The sequence below is a fragment of the Nilaparvata lugens genome, chromosome 4 (genome assembly GCF_014356525.2).
Source record: "Nilaparvata lugens isolate BPH chromosome 4, ASM1435652v1, whole genome shotgun sequence".
Classification (NCBI taxonomy): Eukaryota; Metazoa; Arthropoda; class Insecta; order Hemiptera; family Delphacidae; genus Nilaparvata; species Nilaparvata lugens.
Genome location: NC_052507.1, coordinates 66,745,157 through 66,767,738, shown reverse-complemented (window position 1 = coordinate 66,767,738; position 22,582 = coordinate 66,745,157). Strand labels below are relative to the sequence as shown.

The window sequence follows — 22,582 nt, the reverse complement described above, 5'->3', positions numbered from 1 at the left end:
TTCATAAAATTCTCTCTCCCAATTATTACAGTTAATGTACACTGGCAATACATTCAAGCAAACGGAATTATACAATTTTACAACAATTACACTCACATTATCAATATTTCTAAAACAAAGTTTTTCTTTAAATGCTGAATTTTTATTAATACCTAATAGCAAACCCCCACTAGCACGACCAAAGTGAGAGTTTTTCTTTGCATAACACCAGACCAGTTCAAAATCAATGAAATAATCACCTATCCACTCTACATCTTCTTGCACTATGTGTGTTTCAGAAATAGAATTGATATCATAATCTTTTAAAAAATTTACAAAATTAAAATTTCTCACCTTGTCTTTCAAACCACACACATTGTAATATAACAACTTAAGGTGTTCATCTCTTTCTCTCACAACTACAGACTGCACATTCGGCTCCTCGAACAGCAGACGCGCAGTGGGAGTTTCCTAGTTGGCTGGCTGCTCCGCTAGACCCGCTAGAAAGCGACTCATATCCACATGTAGCATTGATTTGAGTTTTTCGACGCCATCCTCCGCCCCCGCCATCAACTTGTTATCCGTCGACCAGTGGAAGTGAGTCCCCTCGATTTTTAGGAAGTCGAAACCGAGGTGTACATCAATGTCCTGCACCATTTTTGACAGTTCTTTTTTCAAAGCCAGAAGTTTCCCCCGTTTGAATCTCACCTCACGAGCATAGTCTCGAAGAATGACAATGTTTGTATTTTTCAGTTTTTTCACATTACCAAAGATTTTATTAATATCTTCATCCCTCGGAATGTGCGCTATTACGGTTTTATTTCCTTTACCAAGAAAATGAGCACGATTCACCAAAATTTCCCCATGTATTCCTAAAATATCAGAGCACAGTTTTTTTCACTTTAGCAATACAGTCTTCACCACCTAAATTTTCTATTCCCTTGAAAATTAGATTATTTCTGCGAGAGCGACTTTCCAAGTCAATAAGTTTGAGATCACGTTTTTCACTCAGTTTCTCCAACAAATCAACTTTGTCCCTGAGACATGCATTCTCTATCTCTAATGCACTAACTTTGTCCGAAAGTGATTCAATATCTTTTTTCGTAGCCACATTACTTAACTTTGAATCTAGAATCTCACTAAACGAAAGCATTAATTGTTCTTACGACATATCAATATGTCCCATAACAATTTCCCAGACATTTTTTCACTATTAAATTTTTTCAAATCACTTTTTTCACCAGGTGATCCTCTAGGTCGTTTTTTAAAATATACCTCTTTATATAAAAATATCAAGAGTAATTTTCTATAATAATTAAACATTCAATTAGCTCAAATAAAATACTTAATTATAGAGCCTATTCTATGAGGGTGAAATGAAAACCTTAAAAGTGTTGTAAAGTTCCGAAAAGTTGTAGGATTGATCCGGAAGTTGGCAGGGATGTTCGTTGGAGCTTACACATTGACTACCATGTGCTTTAGTGACCTCGCTACACACGATTAGTAGTGACTTCAGTTACAATATGGCCGCCCCATTATCAATATGCACCGCGTTAGATCAGCGATCAGTCATTCGTTTCTTGAGCAGTGAAGGTGTCAAACCAATGGAAATTCATCGCAGGATGACAGTACAGTATGGTGATTCATGTTTGTCCAAAAACAAACATTCCATCAACCAGAAAAAAAATGGCGCCACAGCTCATTGCCAAAATCAAAAAATTCCGAACTCAGCGATCAGCAGGAAAACTCTTGCTGACTCTATTCTGCGATGTGAACGGATTAATTTTGCAGCATTACATTGAGAGGGGGAAGAGGGGGATGACAGTAAACATTAATTCTTATTGAAATCTCTTGAAAAATCAACTTCGGCCAGCAATCAGGACTGAACGGCGAGGACTTCTCACTCGGTTCAAACTATCCAGTATATCAAATTTGAATGCCTCATTCATTCACCTTATTCTGCAGACATCGCCCCTAGTGACTTTCATGTGTTCGGAAAGCTTAAAGATGCAATGGAAGGCAAGCATTTCCAAAGTGTTGAAGAAGTGAAAAGCGCGCACGGTGCACGAGTGGCAACAGGCACAACCAAAAAACGTGGTATCCATGCGCTTCCAAAACGGTCCAACACTTGCATAACACTTCAAGGGGACTATGTCAAAAAATTGTAAATGTAAGTTTCACTTAGTTGTCAAAATAAATAATATATAAAACGTTTTAGGTTTTCATTTGATTCACCCTCGTATTTATATTTTTATTCTATAGTATTTATTTTATAGTATTTTTCTAGTAAACAGCTTCATCATTGTTTGTCAAAATAGCCCGATTAGCTACCGCTACATATATAATCTAAAGTGACAAGTACAGTAATTGTAAAAAGGATTGAAAAGGGGGTGTTATCAGTTCATCAAGTAGTTGTTTTGACCATCTATTGAGAAACTGGAACAAATGGGAAGTTGAGGCATTCAGTTCGTCAAGTTTCACGCCAACATTTTTCGTCGCAGGCTGATACACAGTCAGCTACACTGCACACTAGTTGAGGTTTAGTGAGAATGGGGTAGGGAAAAGTAAGTTAAAAGTTTAAACATAGAATTAAACAATCTAGTTTTATTAAACAGTATAATAGTTTTAACTGGTTGTTGCATTTAAATTGCAATTTGTTGATATCATTCAGAATGTTTTGATAATTTTAGAATCTATAAATAATATAGAGTAGGGTTGTGTTTGTTCGCATCAAAACATGTCAACTTGTGGATTGCATTCCGAAAAAACGGGAATGTCCATATTTTGCTCATAGATTCTAAAGATATCAATCTCGTGCACCTCGAAGCCCAAAATTCAATTTTCCTTCTAGATTTTTCTGAATTAATGCTCAAATTTCATTCATGAGACATGAAATATTTCATACAGCATACATTGTTGTAAAATGTGTTTGTATAAAGGAACCTCATAGAGAAATTGATAAGCTGAAAGCAATGTGTAGCAATGTGTTTCGATACAGGAAGCTCATGTTTCGATACAGGAGTTTTGATACTAATTCTGGCAGCCTAGGTATGAATGATACTGATAAGATGCTACAGGACATAATACAGATCAATGGCCATAGCAACATAATGATAATATAATAAAGGAAAGAATTGGCTTAAACACGTACGGGATAGGAAATTCAAGAATGACGCATCATCATGTCTGATCTACTGGTCTGATTAACTTTAAATTTTGCATATCGATTCTTAATTTACCGAGGATGGTTATAGGCCTATTTTAAATTCTACAAGTTTTCAGTTTGCCAAGTTTTTAATTAGACCATGGCGGAGCACGGGTTACCTGCTAGTTAAGTATATAATACAGTATCCACTGGACTTTCTGAAAGCAACAGAAACTTGACGTGGTAGTTGCGTATCCGGGCTGATTCTTTATCGACTGAGATCCTGATGAAGTGAATGTCACCAGAGTGCAATATAAGACAAGATGCAAATATAAGACAAATAAAATTTATCATACAGATAGAATGAGAGTTGAATTACCTTTGCAGTGCCTCGAACATACTTTCGATCTCGTGTATACCAGGCAGAAATACCAGTACAGATCCTCTCACATTTTTCTTATTTTCATACTCGTCTAAGAAGTCGAACGCTTTTATGAGTTTCACCACCCAATCATACGCTTCTGGGCTGATATCGTGTTCACCTTTTGTAGATTCGGGAAACTGCAAGACAACATTTTATTTACATAACCATAGATTAGGAATTGAGCAAGTTAGAACCTATGGGTTTCATTGGTTGTTTAGTTAATATAAGTATATAATTATAATATCAATTTGTAAACTAAGACAGCGGCAAAATGTGATACAGCACTTGAGGTTGTGGGTTACTTTATATGGTTAAGTTGAGACTTGGCCCTCCCAGGAGAATACAGCGTTGCCAAATTATGTAGAACTTGATCAAATTTCTATTTCAACGGAATTCTTTGTAGAATATCATCCCCGATATTCCGTTAGTGCTGTAAAAATAGTTTCAGGGTTAAACAATTAAAAGGATAATTTTTTTATGAAATTTAAAACATTGCGAAAATATAGATAGATAGATATATTTATTTATTGATAATTGTTACAAGGCTGTGCCTATGGTAACATTTACAAAAATGTACAATAAAATTAAATCAAACTCAAGAGATAAATAATTATTTAACAGTTCTGCATCAGAACTGAAAATATGTGTTTCTTTTGAATATCACTTCTCTCAGAATTATGGTGTGTCATAATGAGTTAATTATCATTTTATATAAAAATAACAGGGAGAATGATTTCTTTCTACTGGTGTTTGAATCATTTTTATCTTACCTATAGTTGACTTAATTTTTAATTAATGAATATGTTCGTCAATGTCAAGACATTTCGAGCAAAAACCATGGAAATTTTTGGCATGCTAGAAACCTTTTTGTTTCAAAAGATAAGTGGGTGGTATTAATCTCCAGTCATAATGAATCTTTATGTTTATTGACCGACCGAAGTAAGGTCCAAGATTAAAGTCGACGGTTTCGCATTTCTCTTGATGCATGTATGTATGTATGTATGTATGTATGTTTGTTTGTTCCGCATTCACGGCAAAACACGGCAATAGATTTTCACAGTCCAAGACCAGACCTCAGACCAGACAAGCATGAAGTAGAATACCTTATAAATGTTACCATTATTTGAGTTCACTATTTAAATTGGCTAGAACATTTATTGAACGAGAGAAGTGAGGTCTAAAGCTGGCTCCAAACATGCGTCATTCGGCAAACACCGAGCAGCGACTCGCCGAATCGCGAGTAGTGTGGATGGATGTTTGTCTATTCGGCAAGCAGCGAAAATTCGCGCTCGTTGTTTCAGCCGGCTCCAGACATGCGACATTCGGCGAACACCAAGCACACTCGCCGAATCACGAGTAGTCTGGATGGATGTTTGGTATTCGGCAAGCAGTGAACATTCGTGCTCGTTGTTTTCCCGGTCAGGGTCGAACATCAAAGTGGACGAATATTCGGCAAAAGGCACATGAAATGTACATACCATAGTAACTAGTGATACTACCTCTTCGAAACTGATGGTTACACAAATTGGTAACTAAATTAATAGTCAGTTCAATTTTGTAAGGTTGGCATCAAGTTGAGGAAGGTTTCTAAACAAGATTTGAGTTCTGTCACTTTATTATGATACTACCAAGTTGAAGAACTTCTTTATGTTATAATAAAGGAAAAAACTGGCTTATATACGAACGGGGTAGGAAAATTATGTTTGACGCATTATCACGCCTAAACTACTGGACTGAAATTAGCTTGAGATTTTGCATATACTGTAACTAACCGAGGTTGGTTCAAGACCTACTTCAAGATTCCACTCGCTCAAGTTTTCAGTTTGTCAACTAATAAAATAAACCATAGCGGAGCACGGGTTACCTGCTAGTTGATGAATAATTCAAAACTTGATAAAAACTAGATAATAACCATTACCGTCCAAGTTACTGAATTATAACCTGAATTCTTTAATGTTTTAAACATTTCTACAAATATTTATTTTTAATCAATTGATGTTAAAATTCTGGGTTTTTCATGTCCAATACAGTTATTGACCTGGCTACATAAGGTTAGTTTGATTTATTTATAAAAGCAGGATAAGCAAGAAGAGCATCTTCAATATCGAGATCCATGTTGACGGTAGATGACATTCAGTTGACGAATATTAGCTATTCCCAAAACGACGAAGTGCGCGGGAAACCACGCATGTGTGTAGTAGATGAGTGCTCGTTAATCGGCAAATATCAAGACGAACAGTTCGCCGAACGCCGAACGAACATTTGCTGCTTGCTGAATGACGCATGTCTGGAGCCGGCTTTAAATTAATTTGACAGGTATGTTCCTTTTAAAATTGCGCGTCGACGTATATATCACGTTTTTTTTCAAATTTTGCAATTCAAGGACGATGATAATACTGAGGGTGATGCCAACATAAGATATTAGGCTTGTTCGTGGGTAATGAATGAGAGGGATGATGATGAGAGATGACACAATATAGAGGGAAAAGGAATTTCATCAAAGGTCCAATATTACTGTAAAAAATTATCCGGGCAAGATATTTATCTCGTGCCACTCCCGTGTTTCGGATGGACACGTTAAGCCGTCGGTCCCGGCTGCCTAAAAAGCAGTCGTTAGGTCATGTCAGAGGCCCTGAAATTGATCAGTTGCGACCTGAAAACTCTGACACCAGACCTGAGCCAGCCAGGTCACTCGATATTATTATTATTATTATTATTATTACTGTAAAAAATCAGAGTATAGAAACACTCACAAAATTGTAATCTATTTAATACTTACAGTGCCCAGTTTGCTTATCAAGTGGTCTGTATAGTAAATCTGAACTTTGAAAGCGGTCTCCTTTGAAATTTCCATCACTGGAGCAGCTTCTCTGCTATTATTCACAATTCTCGAAAAGTAATTTGCGTAATTATCAACATCAATCGTAGCAGACATCAAAATCAACTGAAATATGCAATGAATGGTAATTAGTAAGGGATTCTTAAACGTATTCCAGAGCAGATTAACTCTACGTACAGAAATCTAGTGACTTATTTTTCTCCCTTGATTTAAAGCACTGCAGAAATTTGAGAAGAAATATAAAAATAGAAATAGTTGATGAATGAAGTTTGTGAATGAACGGTAGATTTCATGAGAGGAAACAAGAATTAAGAATTGTTTGAGAATAGACATTCAAATTTTAATAGAAAAGATGGTCAATTGAATGGACCGGCTTTGCATAGTAGTCCAGTCAAGGAAAGGTTATAGAGGGAAAAGTTAGGAAGACAATTTTTGACCCCGTAGTTCTGTTTAGGGTAGTAAGGAGGTGCAGCAATGAAAATTTCACCCCCTACATTGAAGCTGCTATTACAATGAATGGAAAAACTTGCAATAGTGAAATAATATATCATTTCAAAGACAATTCAATTCTCTACAAACCTTCTATGAGCACAAGTTTTTATGATGCATTGTTGGAGAGTTATAAGCCCTGAAAGAGCAAAAATTGGATAAAAACCTGCTGTTTTAACAATTACACACCTTCAAGAGAGAATATCTCAGGAACTGTTGAGAATATCACAAAATTACACTGAACAAAAAGTGTAGAGAATCTATCAAGCTTTATTTTTAAATAGTTAGTTATGTCGATTAAACGCATTGTTCCCAAGATATGAGCGTCGAAGCGAAACGCTGAAAAATTCAACTTTTGAACCACCCTCATCCTCTTCGAACATGAGCTGGGAATGGGGACTTTTGATATGTTCTCCTCCCAACTAGTGTCAACAAAGCTGCAAAGTCAAAAATTTAGTAAAAACATCCCCTCCAAATTCCTTTGTCTATTGGTCTATTGTTGCAAAAATGGAGATTTCACAATCAACACTAAAGCTGCTGCAAAAGTTGTAGGGAAATTCGTAAATGTGTAAAATTATACATTAAATTGAAGAAAATTTAATGCTCTATAAGCTTATAATCAGCATGAATTTTTACGTCGATTTTTGAAAAGTTATAAGATCAAAAATAGAAAAAAATTGGAGGCAAATGTGTTTTTTTTCAAAAATGTCACACATTCAAGAGCGAATATCTCGAAAACTGGAGGAGATATTAAAAAAATTGTAGAATGAATATTTTAGGAAATTATGTAAGCTTCAATTTGTTATATGACAGTGAAGTCCTTAGGATACATAGTTTTTGAGTTTTATGCGAGAAACCAAGAAATGGTACCTTTAAACCACCCCCATCCCCTTAGCACAGTGGGTAGGGGTGGGGACTTTTGATATGTTCACCTCCTTACTACCCTCAACAGAACTGCGGGGTCAAAAATTGTCTACCTAACTTTTCCCTATATACCCTTTTTTGAGCATTCATTGCCTGGACTATAGGCAATTTAAGCTAGATTCCCACATACCAGTATCAGTGACAGTGTCCGGTACAGTGAAAATATAATTTCCATCAGTTCTAATGGGACTATTCATACTCGCTTGGCCAGGCTGAGTGGGAATAGTCAGTAATCAATTAGAAATCATTAGAACAATATTTTCACTGTACGGGACTCGTGCACTGATAGGCCTACTGATACGTGGGAGTCCCGCTTTATTCTCACCTGGAATTCGCATCACAAATTTTCAGAAAAATATCAAGCCAATTGGAACATTTCACCTTGTTAAAGATCGATTACTAGTATTTACATTTGAGGGAACCTGTTACTGGAAAATTGAATAAGAATCTAATTTTTAATTTTCTTCTTCTTCTTCTTCTTCTTCTTCTTCTTCTTCTTCAGGGATCTCCATTACGGAGGTTGGCTACCATCATGGCATTACCAGCTTTGCTAACTAATGCTTTAAATTTTGATAAGTTTACACCTGTATTCTTCAATCTTTCCTGATTTTTATGGTAAAAAACTAATTCCTGTATTTCAAATATTAGATTTTCTGATTTTTAGAAAATTCATCTGCAGCAACTTTGGCGCGTCTACCCAAAACTTGGTGTACGTTCTATGTACAGTAAATTGTTCCAGTTCCAATCGTAAATTGTTCCATTACGTGACTAGTGCAAAATGTTCCCATGGGACGCCATTTCAAAATCGTTGGTTCAAGCTTTTGGCGCGCACATATAAAGTTGATTTACACTAAAATGTGTCGTTTACTAGCTGCGTGAATGAAGAAAGGCTGTTTTACAAACCTACCGTCTAGAAAAGTGTTAATTTCTTTTATTACATTACTCTCAAATTTTCTAGCGAGAAAAATTCATTTAATGAATGGTTATCAAACATCATATTGTTGGTTATGTATTCTATGCTATGGTGAACAAACTATCAGCGCATGCGCAGAGAAGCAAGAAGACTACAATAATCGACCAATGAGAGCTCAGATTGTTGGAACTGTACCAGGTCGGACAATTTAACACACTTCGACTGTGGGGCAGGATTTTGGAACTGGAACAGGTTTCTGGAACAGAATCTGTCAAAATTCCTCCCATGGAACGCGGAACTTTTTACTTGGTGAATTGTGAATCGGACAATTTACCACATTCCATGTACACAGACCGGGCCCAATGTGTCATTTACTTTGAGCATAATTTTCAATACCTATAAAATCAATAACGGGCCCAATGAGTCATTTACTTTGAGCATAATTTTCAATACCTATACCCTATTATTTCAAAACCTATATCAGATATTGTTACGAATTTTCACAGTATATTCATATTTCACTTATACAGGTTATGCAGTAAAATAGACTGAATACCTTGAACAGTTTTTTTTATATAATAATTGGAAGTATTAAATTTATAATAAATTTGGTTATTTTACTGAATATAATTTTTTCAATGTATGTCATTGATATGACAGTTTAACAACCAGGGCTCTGTAAGGCTGGCCACTAAAGGTAAAGCATGCATGATACACAGTTGACTTGACATACATTGTTGTGACAACACAGCTGTGATCACACTGAAACCCCATTTTTTGAGGTTAGGAATTGTGAATCCTATTTTTTGTCCATTTTTTTCTTTGCTGCTCATTTGAGGTTGAATTATTTTTCTATCGTCATAATTTGTAATTTTCCAGTTTTTTATTTATTGTTTATTCGATGTTAGAAGCCTCTTACTGATGAAGAACATGTATTTGTGTATGATAAACATGCATGTTCTATTGTTAGTGGCCAGCCTTAGGTAGTTATAAGTATAAGTACATAATTTGACTGAGTTATAAGTTATACAACACAATAATTTTTGAGATAATGGGTCATGAATAGTGGTAATTGTAACGTGCAGAATGTCTTTTTAATTCTCCCAATTTTAAATGGGAGAATGTCTTCAGTCATAGGTTCCCTCAAATTGTTTATGGTGCATCATACGCAACTGATATGATTCTTACTTCGACATTACGATACTCACTTTTACTATTTATACTCACTTTGACATTACGTGAATTGGTGCGCTGCAGTTTTCGTACCAAAAGCATGAGAAAGTCCATATCCTGAGCTCGTTCATGGACTTCATCCAGGATGATGTGGGTGTATTCATCCATATTTTTGGCTGCTATAAGTTTTTGTAACAGCACACCGGTTGTGCAATAGGTCAGTCTAGTCCGGGGATCCACTTCTTTATCGAGACCGATCTGAACAAAAATAAGACAAAGGCAAGTGTAGTTGAATGATATTTAGAGCTCTGATTATATCATTTAATAAAAAAAATCAAAAGTAAATTTTGAATTGTTGAATCCTTATAATTAAGTAGAATTTTATGAAAATGTTAATACTATGACAATTTAATCTAGTCCATTTTGACATAATTTAATTCATAATTAATTTATTGATTCAAGATACACAATTATTCATCAAAATAATTGAGGAAGGGCAGCCCAAAACTGCTCCTTCTCTGAATTTCAATTACTAGTCCAGAAAGAAGGATATGATTTCAACTTACTGTCCAATTTACTGAGCAAACATTTACAAACAAGAAATTGTTAATTTAGATTTATAACCAAATTGAATAACTCTCAATAAAACTTGAATCTGTAAAATATTTATTGACAGTCTGTGATTTTGTAACTACTTCATGTTTTTAATTTTGTTAAATGTGGACTGTTTCACCCTCCAAGCAAGCTATCTGGAAATTTGCGTTGTATTGCACAATCAGGCTAGGTTCAGTTTACAACTACTAACCCATGGTACACACTGTTGCCCACTGTCACACTGTTTTAATAGATAGAAATGCTTAGCTTAGATCTAGTGACGCCGCAATCATCTCACAAAGAGAAGAAGCGCCCGGAAAACAATTCTCTCAAGAAAGTCAAGTGGAGTTGTAACGTAAAAACTAAAACATGTTAGGTTGGAAAACTAAAATTTGAGCTGTAACTTATTTTGATGGGAGTAATTCATTATTTTGAAAGGATGAAACTTTAAAGCTTAAATGTTACCTGGTAGCCGACCAACGCGCCCAAATTTATGTTATATGTTTTGCAAACGGCGGTGGCGATAGACTTGGCAGCAATACGGCGCGGTTGGGTCACAATTATATTACAAAACTGTCTTCTCTGAGCGTGATCATCAAGGATCATCAGAGGCAGTTGTGTCGACTTTCCACAACCAGTTTTACCCCTCACTATAACCACTGGATTACTGTTTACAAGCGCCAAAAACTGTAAAGAGAAACAATGCGTGGTATTAAACATCTTTTTCACGTTTCACTATACAGAGGATTCATTTTAATAACTACAAAAATAATCGGGAAGTTTTCATGGCACACTGCATCCTTTTCATTTTATTACTTAGGTACAAAAGATTTTCATTCAGTCAATACAATTGTTATGTTGTCTTCTAGTTGAAAAAGTTTGCCATTAACATTAGTTACAATAAATAGTTGGAATAATCATTAATGTTGTTGAATGGCTAAGAATAATTGAAATAAAACGGATTATGATATTAAGAAAAATTCAATCACAGAATAAGCCAACACAACACACTTCAATTTTTTCATCCTTATAATTAAGTAGAATTTTATGAAAATGTTAATACTATGACAATTTAATCTAGTCCATTTTGACATAATTTAATTCATAATTAATTTATTGATTCAAGATACACAATTATTCATCAAAATAATTGGGGAAGGGCAGCCCAAAACTGTTCCTTCCCGGATTTCAATTACTAGTCCAGAAAGAAGAATATGTTTTCAACTTACTGTCCATTTTACTGAGCAAACATTTTACAAACAAGAAATTGTTAATTTAGATTTATAGCCTAACCAAATTTAATAACAAAATTACTCTCAATAAAACTTGAATCTGTAAAATATTTATTGACAGTCTGTGATTTTGTAACTACTTCATGTTTTTAATTTTGTTAAATGTGGACTGTTGTCATATAAGCTACACTTGTTTCACCCTCCAAGCAAGCTATCTGGAAAGTTGCTTTGTATTGCACAATCAGGCTAGGTTCAGTTTACAACTACTAGCCCATGGGACACACTGTTGTCCCACTGTCACACTGTTTTAATAGTCTTGGCAATCTCAAAAGCGTGACAATTGTATAGAAATGCTTAGCTTAGATCTAGTGACGCCGCAATCATCTCACAAAGAGAAGAAGCGCCCGGAAAACAATTCTCTCAAGAAAGTCAAGTGGAGTTGTAACGTAAAAACTAAAACATGTTAGGTTGGAAAACTAAAATTTGAGCTGTAACTTATTTTGATGGGAGTAATTCATTATTTTGAAAGGATGAAACTTTAAAGCTTAAATGTTACCTGGTAGCCGACCAACGCGCCCAAATTTATGTTATATGTTTTGCAAACGGCGGTGGCGATAGACTTGGCAGCAATACGGCGCGGTTGGGTCACAATTATATTACAAAACTGTCTTCTCTGAGCGTGATCATCAAGGATCATCAGAGGCAGTTGTGTCGACTTTCCACAACCAGTTTTACCCCTCACTATAACCACTGGATTACTGTTTACAAGCGCCAAAAACTGTAAAGAGAAACAATGCGTGGTATTAAACATCTTTTTCACGTTTCACTATACAGAGGATTCATTTCAATAACTACAAAAATAATCGGGAAGTTTTCATGGCACACTGCATCCTTTTCATTTTATTACTTAGGTACAAAAGATTTTCATTCAGTCAATACAATTGTTATGTTGTCTTCTAGTTGAAAAAGTTTGCCATTAACATTAGTTACAATAAATAGTTGGAATAATCATTAATGTTGTTGAATGGCTAAGAATAATTGAAATAAAACGGATTATGATATTAAGAAAAATTCAATCACAGAATAAGCCAACACAACACACTTCAATTTTTTCATCTCTTTATTCCTCATAAATCAATAAACTATACAATATACACAGCAATAATCAAATCACAAAAAATTACTTCCCCAAAAGAGCTAGCTCGAGCTTGGAAAATCTTTGATTAAAGATAACTAGCCGTTATGGCCGTAATATTTAGTCTATTTACATGTGGTTTGCGCAAAAACAAGGGTCAGCGTACAGTACCTATATTTACAGATTTTTCAACAATTTTGATCGAGTCAAAAGATTTTACGAGAGAAGTAGAAGAAAAGTGGCGCATTTTTATCGGCATTTCGAAAACTGCATTGCCACCTAACAAATTCAACAGTCATGAACACAAAATGAAAAATCCGGTATGGTCAGACTTTAGTAAGCTTCTCGCACAGAGCCAAGATTTGTGATTAAACTTTTTGACAGGTTATTATCCAAATTTTATAAGGATATTAACTGACTTGGCTTTGCAGGTATTACAGGAGGAACAAAGCATACATTCACATGCAAGTCAACATATGTAGACGAGACCTCATTCTTAACTGATAGATAAATCAACATTTCAAGTACCTATTTAAGAAAATAAAATTCACAAACATTATCACAACTACCCTTTCTACACACAGGCTGGTTCTATAGTGAGGTCCACGTTATAATGGCAGTGTTTGATTAGCAATGATATTGCTATCATTCAACAAAGCCGATAGCGCTATCTCTTTCTCGCTTTGCTCTGTTGCCAGATCGTCTTTTAACAATGTAGAATCGATAATTAATTAACAAAATATTTCATTTTAATTATGAAAATTTATTATAAAATTATTGAAAAATATCATTTCTTGCTTAATAAAATATAATTGATTATTTTAAACGAGAATGAACAGTTAATATTACATCAATACCTGTATCAGCTACCGTCTATAGAAGGCATTGACAAAACAGAGGATCGGCAAAGTTCTTCTCTTATCTTTCTCCACTGTCATTATGTTTATTATTTATTTACATGATGTACTCAAAAGTTTTGTTTGCTTAAATATGTACCTTAATTTGCGAATAAAAATTCCTTAATGGTGGTTCAATCACAAACTGCTTACTAATAAATCACTTTTTGATTATTGAATTGAACTATTTGACTGCTAAAAAAGTTCTATTTAATAACCAAAAAGCAAATAAACATATTTTATTCAAATTATGATGAATACTTAAGATTAAATACCTTAACTTGGTATTGGAACACTGGCAAGTGTTTCAAATCTGTGGGCACCATCAGCCTGTAATCATTGAACAGGGTGTTGTCCATATCATCTATACGGAGTTGTGCTAGATTGGGCATTGTTCCCATTGACGTTAAATCATCGACTTCACAAAGATTGTCAGATTTCTTTCCTGCCACTGGTTTACTTGCCTGTATACAAAAATAAGATTATCAAGAGCCACAAAATACAAACATGAGTCTCTGTTCAAAACTTTGGAAGTGAGTAAATGAGTGTGTGTGATTATTCTTGATATTGCGACTTCTTTAAAACGTTAGCAAGTTACTTAATCTAACACACAACAGTTCTGAACTATTAAGAGCCACCTACTTTTAACGCTAAACCACGTTTACTTTGTAGATATTTGGTTGCATTTAACATAACGTGTTTCATACGGGGTTTAAACGAACAGCTGACACTTCTCCGTTTAAACCGAGTATTTGCATATGGGTCTAATTATGCAAAAATCTGGTGTGGCGCACTCACACAACTTTCCTTGCCGTTATGAAAATTGATCACCTGACGCTAGTGTTCCCGCGCATCTCAAGTCCGCTATTCGAAGATTTGAGCCAGCTGGTGACAGGGCAATAACGCTGAAGACACACGACGTCTGCTATCTCTTCATAGTGAATGATTTAATAGAATCAACAGTTGCCAACAGTTTTCAATTGAATAACCACATTTTCTCGAATTTCGAGCTTATTTTTAATTTTAGGTGAAAATGTTACTTAACATTAATTGTAGAGATTCTCATGCTCAATCTTCTCCACTCAATTTTTTTTTGTTTAAATTGTATCTGAAGCCTGATAATTGTGAATCTAAAATCAAACTTTACATAGATGGGGCGGAGCTCCTAAAATTTTTACAGATATGGGACTTGTGGCAGTTGATAGAGCTTATCGATGACTATTTTAGGTATAACTTTAATCAAAATCGTTGGAGCCGTTTTCGAGAAAATCGCGAAAAACCCTGTTTTTGACAACATTTTCGCCATTTCAGCCGCCATCTTGAATCGCATTTGATCGAAATTGTTCGTGTCGGATCCTTATATTGTAAGGACCTTCCGTTCCAAATTTCAAGTCAATCCGTTAATTGGGAGATGAGATATCGTGTACACAGACACACACACACACGCACATACATGCATACATACCAATACCCAAAAACCACTTTTTTGGACTCAGGGGACCTTGAAACGTATAGAAATTTAGAAATTGGGGTACCTTAATTTTTTTCGGAAAGCAATACTTTCCTTAGGCTACCTGGTAATAGGGCAAGGAAAGTAAAAACAACACCAAGTGCCGTACAACTCTATACTAAAGAAAAATTTGACAGTGTTGGACTCCATGAGTTTTCTTTTAAGTATGTCACAAAGTCAGATTATCCTGCCATCCGTCAACAACGTGCTCTGAACATCATGTCAACGTTTGTTGGCACCAAGAACCATTCGCAAAGGAAAATTCCAAAGTTGGAATTTTCAATGAATCACAAGACTGTAATCTGCAAAGTAGTATGCGCATTGCCTCTAGGCCTACAAATTTCCAAGTTGTTCGGTACAATTTGACAAATGAGTCAGTGAAAAAAAAGGACAGTTCTCCCATCGAAGAATTAGGAAAAATACAACTAATTATAAAAATTTTACCAAAAAGAATATATAAATATAATAATGAGTCACTGTAAAGTGACCTTTAAAGACCAAAGAATAAGGTGGTTGGGGCATGTGATGAGGATGAGTGAGGCTAGAATGCCCAAAATAGTATTTAATAGCAAGTTGCACAGAAGACGAAAAAAAGGTAAGCCAAGGAACAGGTGGGTGGACTAAGTGATGGATGACCTGAAAAAGATGGTGGTGAGAGGATGGGAAGAAAGTTCCATGAACAGAGAAGAACGGAGGCATGTTGTGAAGGAGGCCAGGGCTCACCTGGGGCTGTAGCGCCGGGTAAAGAAAGAAAAGAATAATTGTTAGCTTATTTTTTACCTTGTTAAGCTGTGTGATCTTGTTATTATTTTGCTTATAATTGTAAATATTCTGAATTGGAATAAATAAAATGAATTTTAATTCATTAGCGGCGTTTTGAGACGTGTGACAAGGGCCGCCGCGACTTGAACACATAACCTATAAAATCATTAAATTCGATGACTCATTGGACTTTTATAGTCAAAATTCTTTATTACATATTCTTCAAGAATAGCAATTGTTATATATAGGCCTATAGAAGACACTTTAAAGTTTGTAATATAAATTAAAACAGGAGACACGATATAATTAGATTGAAAACACTTAGAAATGGGGGAAATTTTCGGAGACTGTGTCTCCTTTCACAACCGAGGAGACTGCAGTCTATATATATATAGTCGGTTGAGAAAGGAGACACAGTCTCCGAAAATTTCCCCATTTCTAATGTAAGTTTTTAAGTGTTTTCAATCTATTTATATCGTGTCTCCTGTTTTAATTTTTATATATATATGTATATATAATGTGTTCAATGAGGCTGATGATTGCGGATGTTGTTGATTTCCCTTTTTGGAAGCCATGCTGTCTGGTGGTTATCAGAGATTGGGTGTTTAAGTATGTCAGTAATCTATGTAAGACAATCTTTTCTATAATTTTTGAGAATGTGGATACCAAAGATATTGGACGATAATTCTTCATTTCAGTTTTTGACCCCTTTTAGTGTTTTGGGTAGACCTGGCGTTATGTTATATGAACGTTATGGCGACAGATGATTTAGAAGTAGTTGGCTACTATATTGCTTTTACGATTCATATGTAATGAATAATAAGTTATGTGCTCTAGCTGCGGCGGTTCTTAACCACGCGTCTCTAGATGCTGCCAATGAATTGCATCTTCACCTCCAGCATTCGCAGTTCCTCTTCTTCTTCTTCTTGTCGGTATTTTTCCGCATACTCATCACCAAATCTTGGACGATCTTCCAACACTGCTTGCTCTCGTCTCTCTTCATCTTCCCTCGCTGGTCTGATGAATCCGTCTGTTTGTCCCCCGGGAAGTTGCACCCTCCCTTCGCGGGGAATTGTTTTCAACAGCCCGCTAAAGGACATCCTTAAAAACAATCAAATCAAATCAATGAATTTTTCAAAATTATTCAATTTTATGTTCTAATCGATGCGAAATAAGAGTCTGACCAAGGTGATAAGAGTTATGAGTAATGTGTTATATTTTTGTTTTATGTACTTGGGTTGGTAACGGTCACATATTTGCAATTCATGAACAGAAGTCAATTGATTGTGTTCATGGGAGGTTGCGGTACATGTACGATTTCGACCAAGGACACGAAAATGCGTTCGGTGGGAGCTTTTGACAGTTCAGGTACCGGTCGCCATCTTGGAACAGAGTGGAGTGGTGCATGCTCACTTGCACCGCGTACATGCTCACTTGCACCGCTCGAAAAGTATGTTCCACAAAACCGGTACCGGGATCAACGCTTCTTATTGGTCGAGAGTTAAAGCGTTGGTTGTCTGCTGTTTTGTTAGGTTATGTCTTCACATTCAGAGTCTATATACTAAAAAGGATGAAGCGTACGAAGTATTTTATTCCATTGATGGAATTAATTACAAAATAGTCGAAAAGCAAGAAATTCATTCATTATTGGCTGGAAAGTTTATTATTTTTCAGCTTTATTGACTATTCTACTAAACTAAGATGTGTTTATGTTATTTATTAGTCGGAATACTATATTTTGTTGATTCATTCCTACGCCAGGATCTATCCAGATAAATGTCTGGATAGGTAGTAGACATAAATCAAGAAACTTCAATTATTAACATTTTGCTAATATTCCATAAAACGTTTCATTCATCAACACTAATTGCATAGAAAAAGTAGTCAAATTTTCATTGATGACAGCACAAACCATATTTAATTATTAAAAAAAAACTTTATAAGGAAAGACATGATTACAATATATATTTTTTCAAATTATAAATTAATAATTATTATTGATTCAATTATAAATAATTGCTAAAATGTTCATATTGAAAACACCTTTATTATTTTGTCAACACCGATCTGTACACGATTAATTTCAAAAATACGCGCCAAAAACGCTGAACCAGAATTCGATTTTCGTTCGGTGGGATCAAGTAGTGGTGCACCAGTCACGTGGTTTCTGGTTACTGCTCACTTCGCCGAAGCCGTACATGCATCGTAACCTCCCATGAACACAATCAATAAGTGTTGTAGTAATAATGCTCTCAAGTTAAGTAGCTTGATGATAAATCAGCACCACCTGCACTGATAGGTTATCACCGAATAGATCACGAAGTCAAGTTACTTGATATTCAAATAATGCAATTTCAATCAGCACTAGGCTAACTGTTCAAATTGATAACACTTAGAAATGGGGGAAATTTTCGGAGACTGTGTCTCCTTTCACAACCGAGGAGACTGCAGTCTATATATATATAGTCGGTTGAGAAAGGAGACACAGTCTCCGAAAATTTCCCCATTTCTAATGTAAGTTTTTAAGTGTTTTCAATCTATTTATATCGTGTCTCCTGTTTTAATTTTTATATATATATATATATATAATGTGTTCAATGAGGCTGATGATTGCGGATGTAGTTGATTTCCCTTTTTGGAAGCCATGCTGTCTGGTGGTTATCAGAGATTGGGTGTTTAAGTATGTCAGTAATCTATGTAAGACAATCTTTTCTATAATTTTTGAGAATGTGGATACCAAAGATATTGGACGATAATTCTTCATTTCAGTTTTTGACCCCTTTTTGTGTTTTGGGTAAACCTGGCGTTATGTTATATGAACGTTATGACGACAGATGATTTAGAAGTATTTGGCTACTATATTGCTTTTACGATTCATATGTAATGAATAATAGGTTATGTGCTCTAGCTGCGGCGGTTCTTAACCACGCGTCTCTAGATACTGTCAATGAATTGCACCTTTACCTCCAGCATTCGCAGTTCCTCTTCTTCTTCTTCTTGTCGGTATTTTTCCGCATACTCATCACCAAATCTTGGACGATCTTCCAACACTGCTTGCTCTCGTCTCTCTTCATCTTCCCTCGCTGGTCTGATGAATCCGTCTGTTTGTCCCCCGGGAAGTTGCACCCTCCCTTCGCGGGGAATTGTTTTCAACAGCCCGCTAAAGGACATCCTTAAAAACAATCAAATCAAATCAATGAATTTTTCAAAATTATTCAATTTTATGTTCTAATCGATGCGAAATAAGAGTCTGACCAAGGTGATAAGAGTTATGAGTAATGTGTTATATTTTTGTTTTATGTACTTGGGTTGGTAACGGTCACATATTTGCAATTCATGAACAGAAGTCAATTGATTGTGTTCATGGGAGGTTGCGGTACATGTACGATTTCGACCAAGGACACGAAAATGCGTTCGGTGGGAGCTTTTGACAGTTCAGGTACCGGTCGCCATCTTGGAACAGAGTGGAGTGGTGCATGCTCACTTGCACCGCGTACATGCTCACTTGCACCGCTCGAAAAGTATGTTCCACAAAACCGGTACCGGGATCAACGCTTCTTATTGGTCGAGAGTTAAAGCGTTGGTTGTCTGCTGTTTTGTTAGGTTATGTCTTCACATTCAGAGTCTATATACTAAAAAAGGATGAGGCGTACGAAGTATTTTATTCCATTGATGGAATTAATTACAGAATAGTCGAAAAGCAAGAAATTCATTCATTATTGGCTGGAAAGTTTATTATTTTTCAGCTTTATTGACTATTCTACCAAACTAAGATGTGTTTATGTTATTTATTAGTCGGAATACTATATTTTGTTGATTCATTCCTACGCCAGGATCTATCCAGATAAATGTCTGGATAGGTAGTAGACATAAATCAAGAAACTTCAATTATTAACATTTTGCTAATATTCCATAAAACGTTTTATTCATCAACACTAATTGCATAGAAAAAGTAGTCAAATTTTCATTGATGACAGCCCAAACCATCATTAATTATTAAAAAAAAACTTTATAAGGAAAAACATGATTACAATATATATTTTTTCAAATTATAAATTAATAATTATTATTGATTCAATTATAAATAATTGCTAAAATGTTCATATTGAAAACACCTTTATTATTTTGTCAACACCGATCTGTACACGATTAATTTCAAAAATACGCGCCAAAAACGCTGAACCAGAATTCGATTTTCGTTCGGTGGGATCAAGTAGTGGTGCACCAGTCACGTGGTTTCTGGTTACTGCTCACTTCGCCGAAGCCGTACATGCATCGTAACCTCCCATGAACACAATCAATAAGTGTTGTAGTAATAATGCTCTCAAGTTAAGTAGCTTGATGATAAATCAGCACCACCTGCACTGATAGGTTATCACCGAATAGATCACGAAGTCAAGTTACTTGATATTCAAATAATGCAATTTCAATCAGCACTAGGCTAACTGTTCAAATTGATAAGGCATATTATTTAAATAGGACTCTTTTATAATAAATGAGCGCTGATATTGAACGTTGCTTTCTATGTTTCTACACGATTACATATTCATGTAGCAGGTTAGAGTATATCGGGACTGACTAAATATATTAAATGGAGAAAAACTTGACAATTGGATAATCTAGTCTAGCTAACCTAGCCTGGCCACTGCAGCATAAGTAGGCTATAAATCATGCCACTGCATTTTTAGCGTCGCTTTCTTTTGTTGTAAAGCAATGCAGTTCTATAACATAGATTTACTTTCTAAGACAAATTTAGTAAAAAGCTTACAAAAATACCGTAACGGTATGTATTACTTTTCAAGATAGGCCTATAAATGCCCAAATTTTATTTTTTTTTGACAGATTATTGCAATTTCTAAGACATAAAAAATTTCTAAAACTTCAGAGAATTATTAATTCTTTTGATTGAGCTTTCCTGAGAATATCAACTTTTGAGAAAGTTCATCACATTTTCAAAAAAAAATAACCAAAAATAACATAGGCTAAGCTTGAGCTATTTTTGTTCATTTTTTGAATAATTATGAATTATTTCTCAAAAATTATATTTTGATGACTTGATAGTATAAAAATCTAAATATTTTGACAAATATCAACAGTAGTTTTTTTTAGCATGTTGCAGAGCATTTTACATCGTAGTACCTTTAGTAGGCCCTAAACCAGATTTAGGCCTACATTTGACATTTAGGCTTAGTGTTAATATTATAAATAATTATATTTTTGCACAAAAACAACAATATCCTGTAAAATATAATTATTTTCTATAAATTAGTGTTTTGGTACATTTTGTCACATTTTTACCAAAGTTTTACTATAAAGCCATCCAAATTTAAAATGGTTTGTTTTATTCTCAGATTGTGATTTGATGTAGAAAATTGAAATGGACATAACCTATGTATAATATTTAGAAAATTTGAAACTAAATTAGGAAATTGAAAAAGTTTTGGGCAATAGCCTGTTTTTCTTTTCCGATCATTGTATTGATTGTGCTAACCTAATGAATAAATAAATATGTTGGAACGGTTATGTAATAATAGTTATGTAGCAACGAGTTGGGTAGTGTAAGAGTAGGTACGGAACTGGTGTTCGAATGCAGTGTATACAGATTACAAATAATTTAATTTATAATTAATTTGATTCAGTTTCTTTTATTTTAAAAAAGATTTGACACATTTGATATTAATGAATGAACTGATGACGTAGGCAAGGTTAGTAAGTACACTATTATACTTTTATTCTGTTTTTAAAATAATTACCTCTTCGGATATAGCAAATGAGAGTCTTTATAATATAATTGATACTTTTTGATAATGAATTATTTTATTGAAAAATCTGTTTTAAGAATAGATCACTAGTATTTCACAACATTCTCTTCACAAAACACAAAAATTCACACACGATCATGATTGTCCATGATTGTTGGTTGAAGACTTGAAAGTTGAAATTCCTGTCACTGTCTTCCACAAGTCCTCATTTTTTTCTGCAACGAAAGGTTAAACATCCAAATCGGAGGCTTCTTTAGCGCTCTAGTAAGCGTTTTGACAACTACGACAATACAATCATGAATCATTAAGTAAAGTATCTACGGGCAAAGCAGATGACTGAAACAGTGTACTCATGAGCGTTTGCCTCGGGCAAAGCAAGCTGCCAGTTTGGCATCTTATGACTCAAAAACAGGGTTTTGTGGGAAGTTCGCGAAGATGGAAAGAGACCCAAATATTCTGATTTTAAGGTACCTCAGGGTATCCGAACACTTGATGCGCATTTGGGGGTCTAGCAATGGCGGATCCAGCATTAATTAAAACGGTCATATAACGAAGTCTACGTTATAATGACAGTGAATAAAGATAGAAGAATAACGATTCCGATTCTCTGCATTAATTAATCATATTTCTACACTGTCAAAAACATAATTGGCACCGTTGTGGACCTAGAAAAGGATAGTACCACCGGCTTTGTCGAATGATAGCAAAACCAAAGTTGATCACATACTGTCATTATAACGTGGACCTCACTATAGAATGGTTACCATCCATGATAGGGACCTCTAGTAAACGCGAATCGAATCAC

General features: G+C 35.0%; 1 protein-coding gene across 3 annotated transcripts in view; it reads right to left on the bottom strand.

The window, feature by feature from the left end:
* Nucleotides 1–21,996, bottom strand: part of LOC111050670 (ATP-dependent RNA helicase TDRD9) — a 95,033-nt gene extending 73,037 nt beyond the window's left edge. The window contains exons 1-7 of one of the 3 annotated variants that reach the window (XM_039426268.1): nucleotides 21,769–21,996; nucleotides 16,909–17,116; nucleotides 14,019–14,207; nucleotides 10,946–11,167; nucleotides 9,941–10,144; nucleotides 6,328–6,492; nucleotides 3,504–3,685 (exon numbers count right to left, since the gene is read on the bottom strand). In XM_039426268.1, the coding sequence (XP_039282202.1) occupies nucleotides 3,504–3,685; nucleotides 6,328–6,492; nucleotides 9,941–10,144; nucleotides 10,946–11,167; nucleotides 14,019–14,207; nucleotides 16,909–17,115 (1,169 nt within the window). In that variant the 5' untranslated portion in view covers nucleotide 17,116; nucleotides 21,769–21,996. Of the gene's footprint in view, nucleotides 1–3,503; nucleotides 3,686–6,327; nucleotides 6,493–9,940; nucleotides 10,145–10,945; nucleotides 11,168–12,268; nucleotides 12,491–14,018; nucleotides 14,208–16,908; nucleotides 17,117–18,979; nucleotides 19,188–21,768 lie in introns of all 3 variants that reach the window. The other 2 variants (XM_039426267.1, XM_039426266.1) reach the window with 2 other exon arrangements.
* Nucleotides 21,997–22,582: the final 586 nt, after the last annotated feature.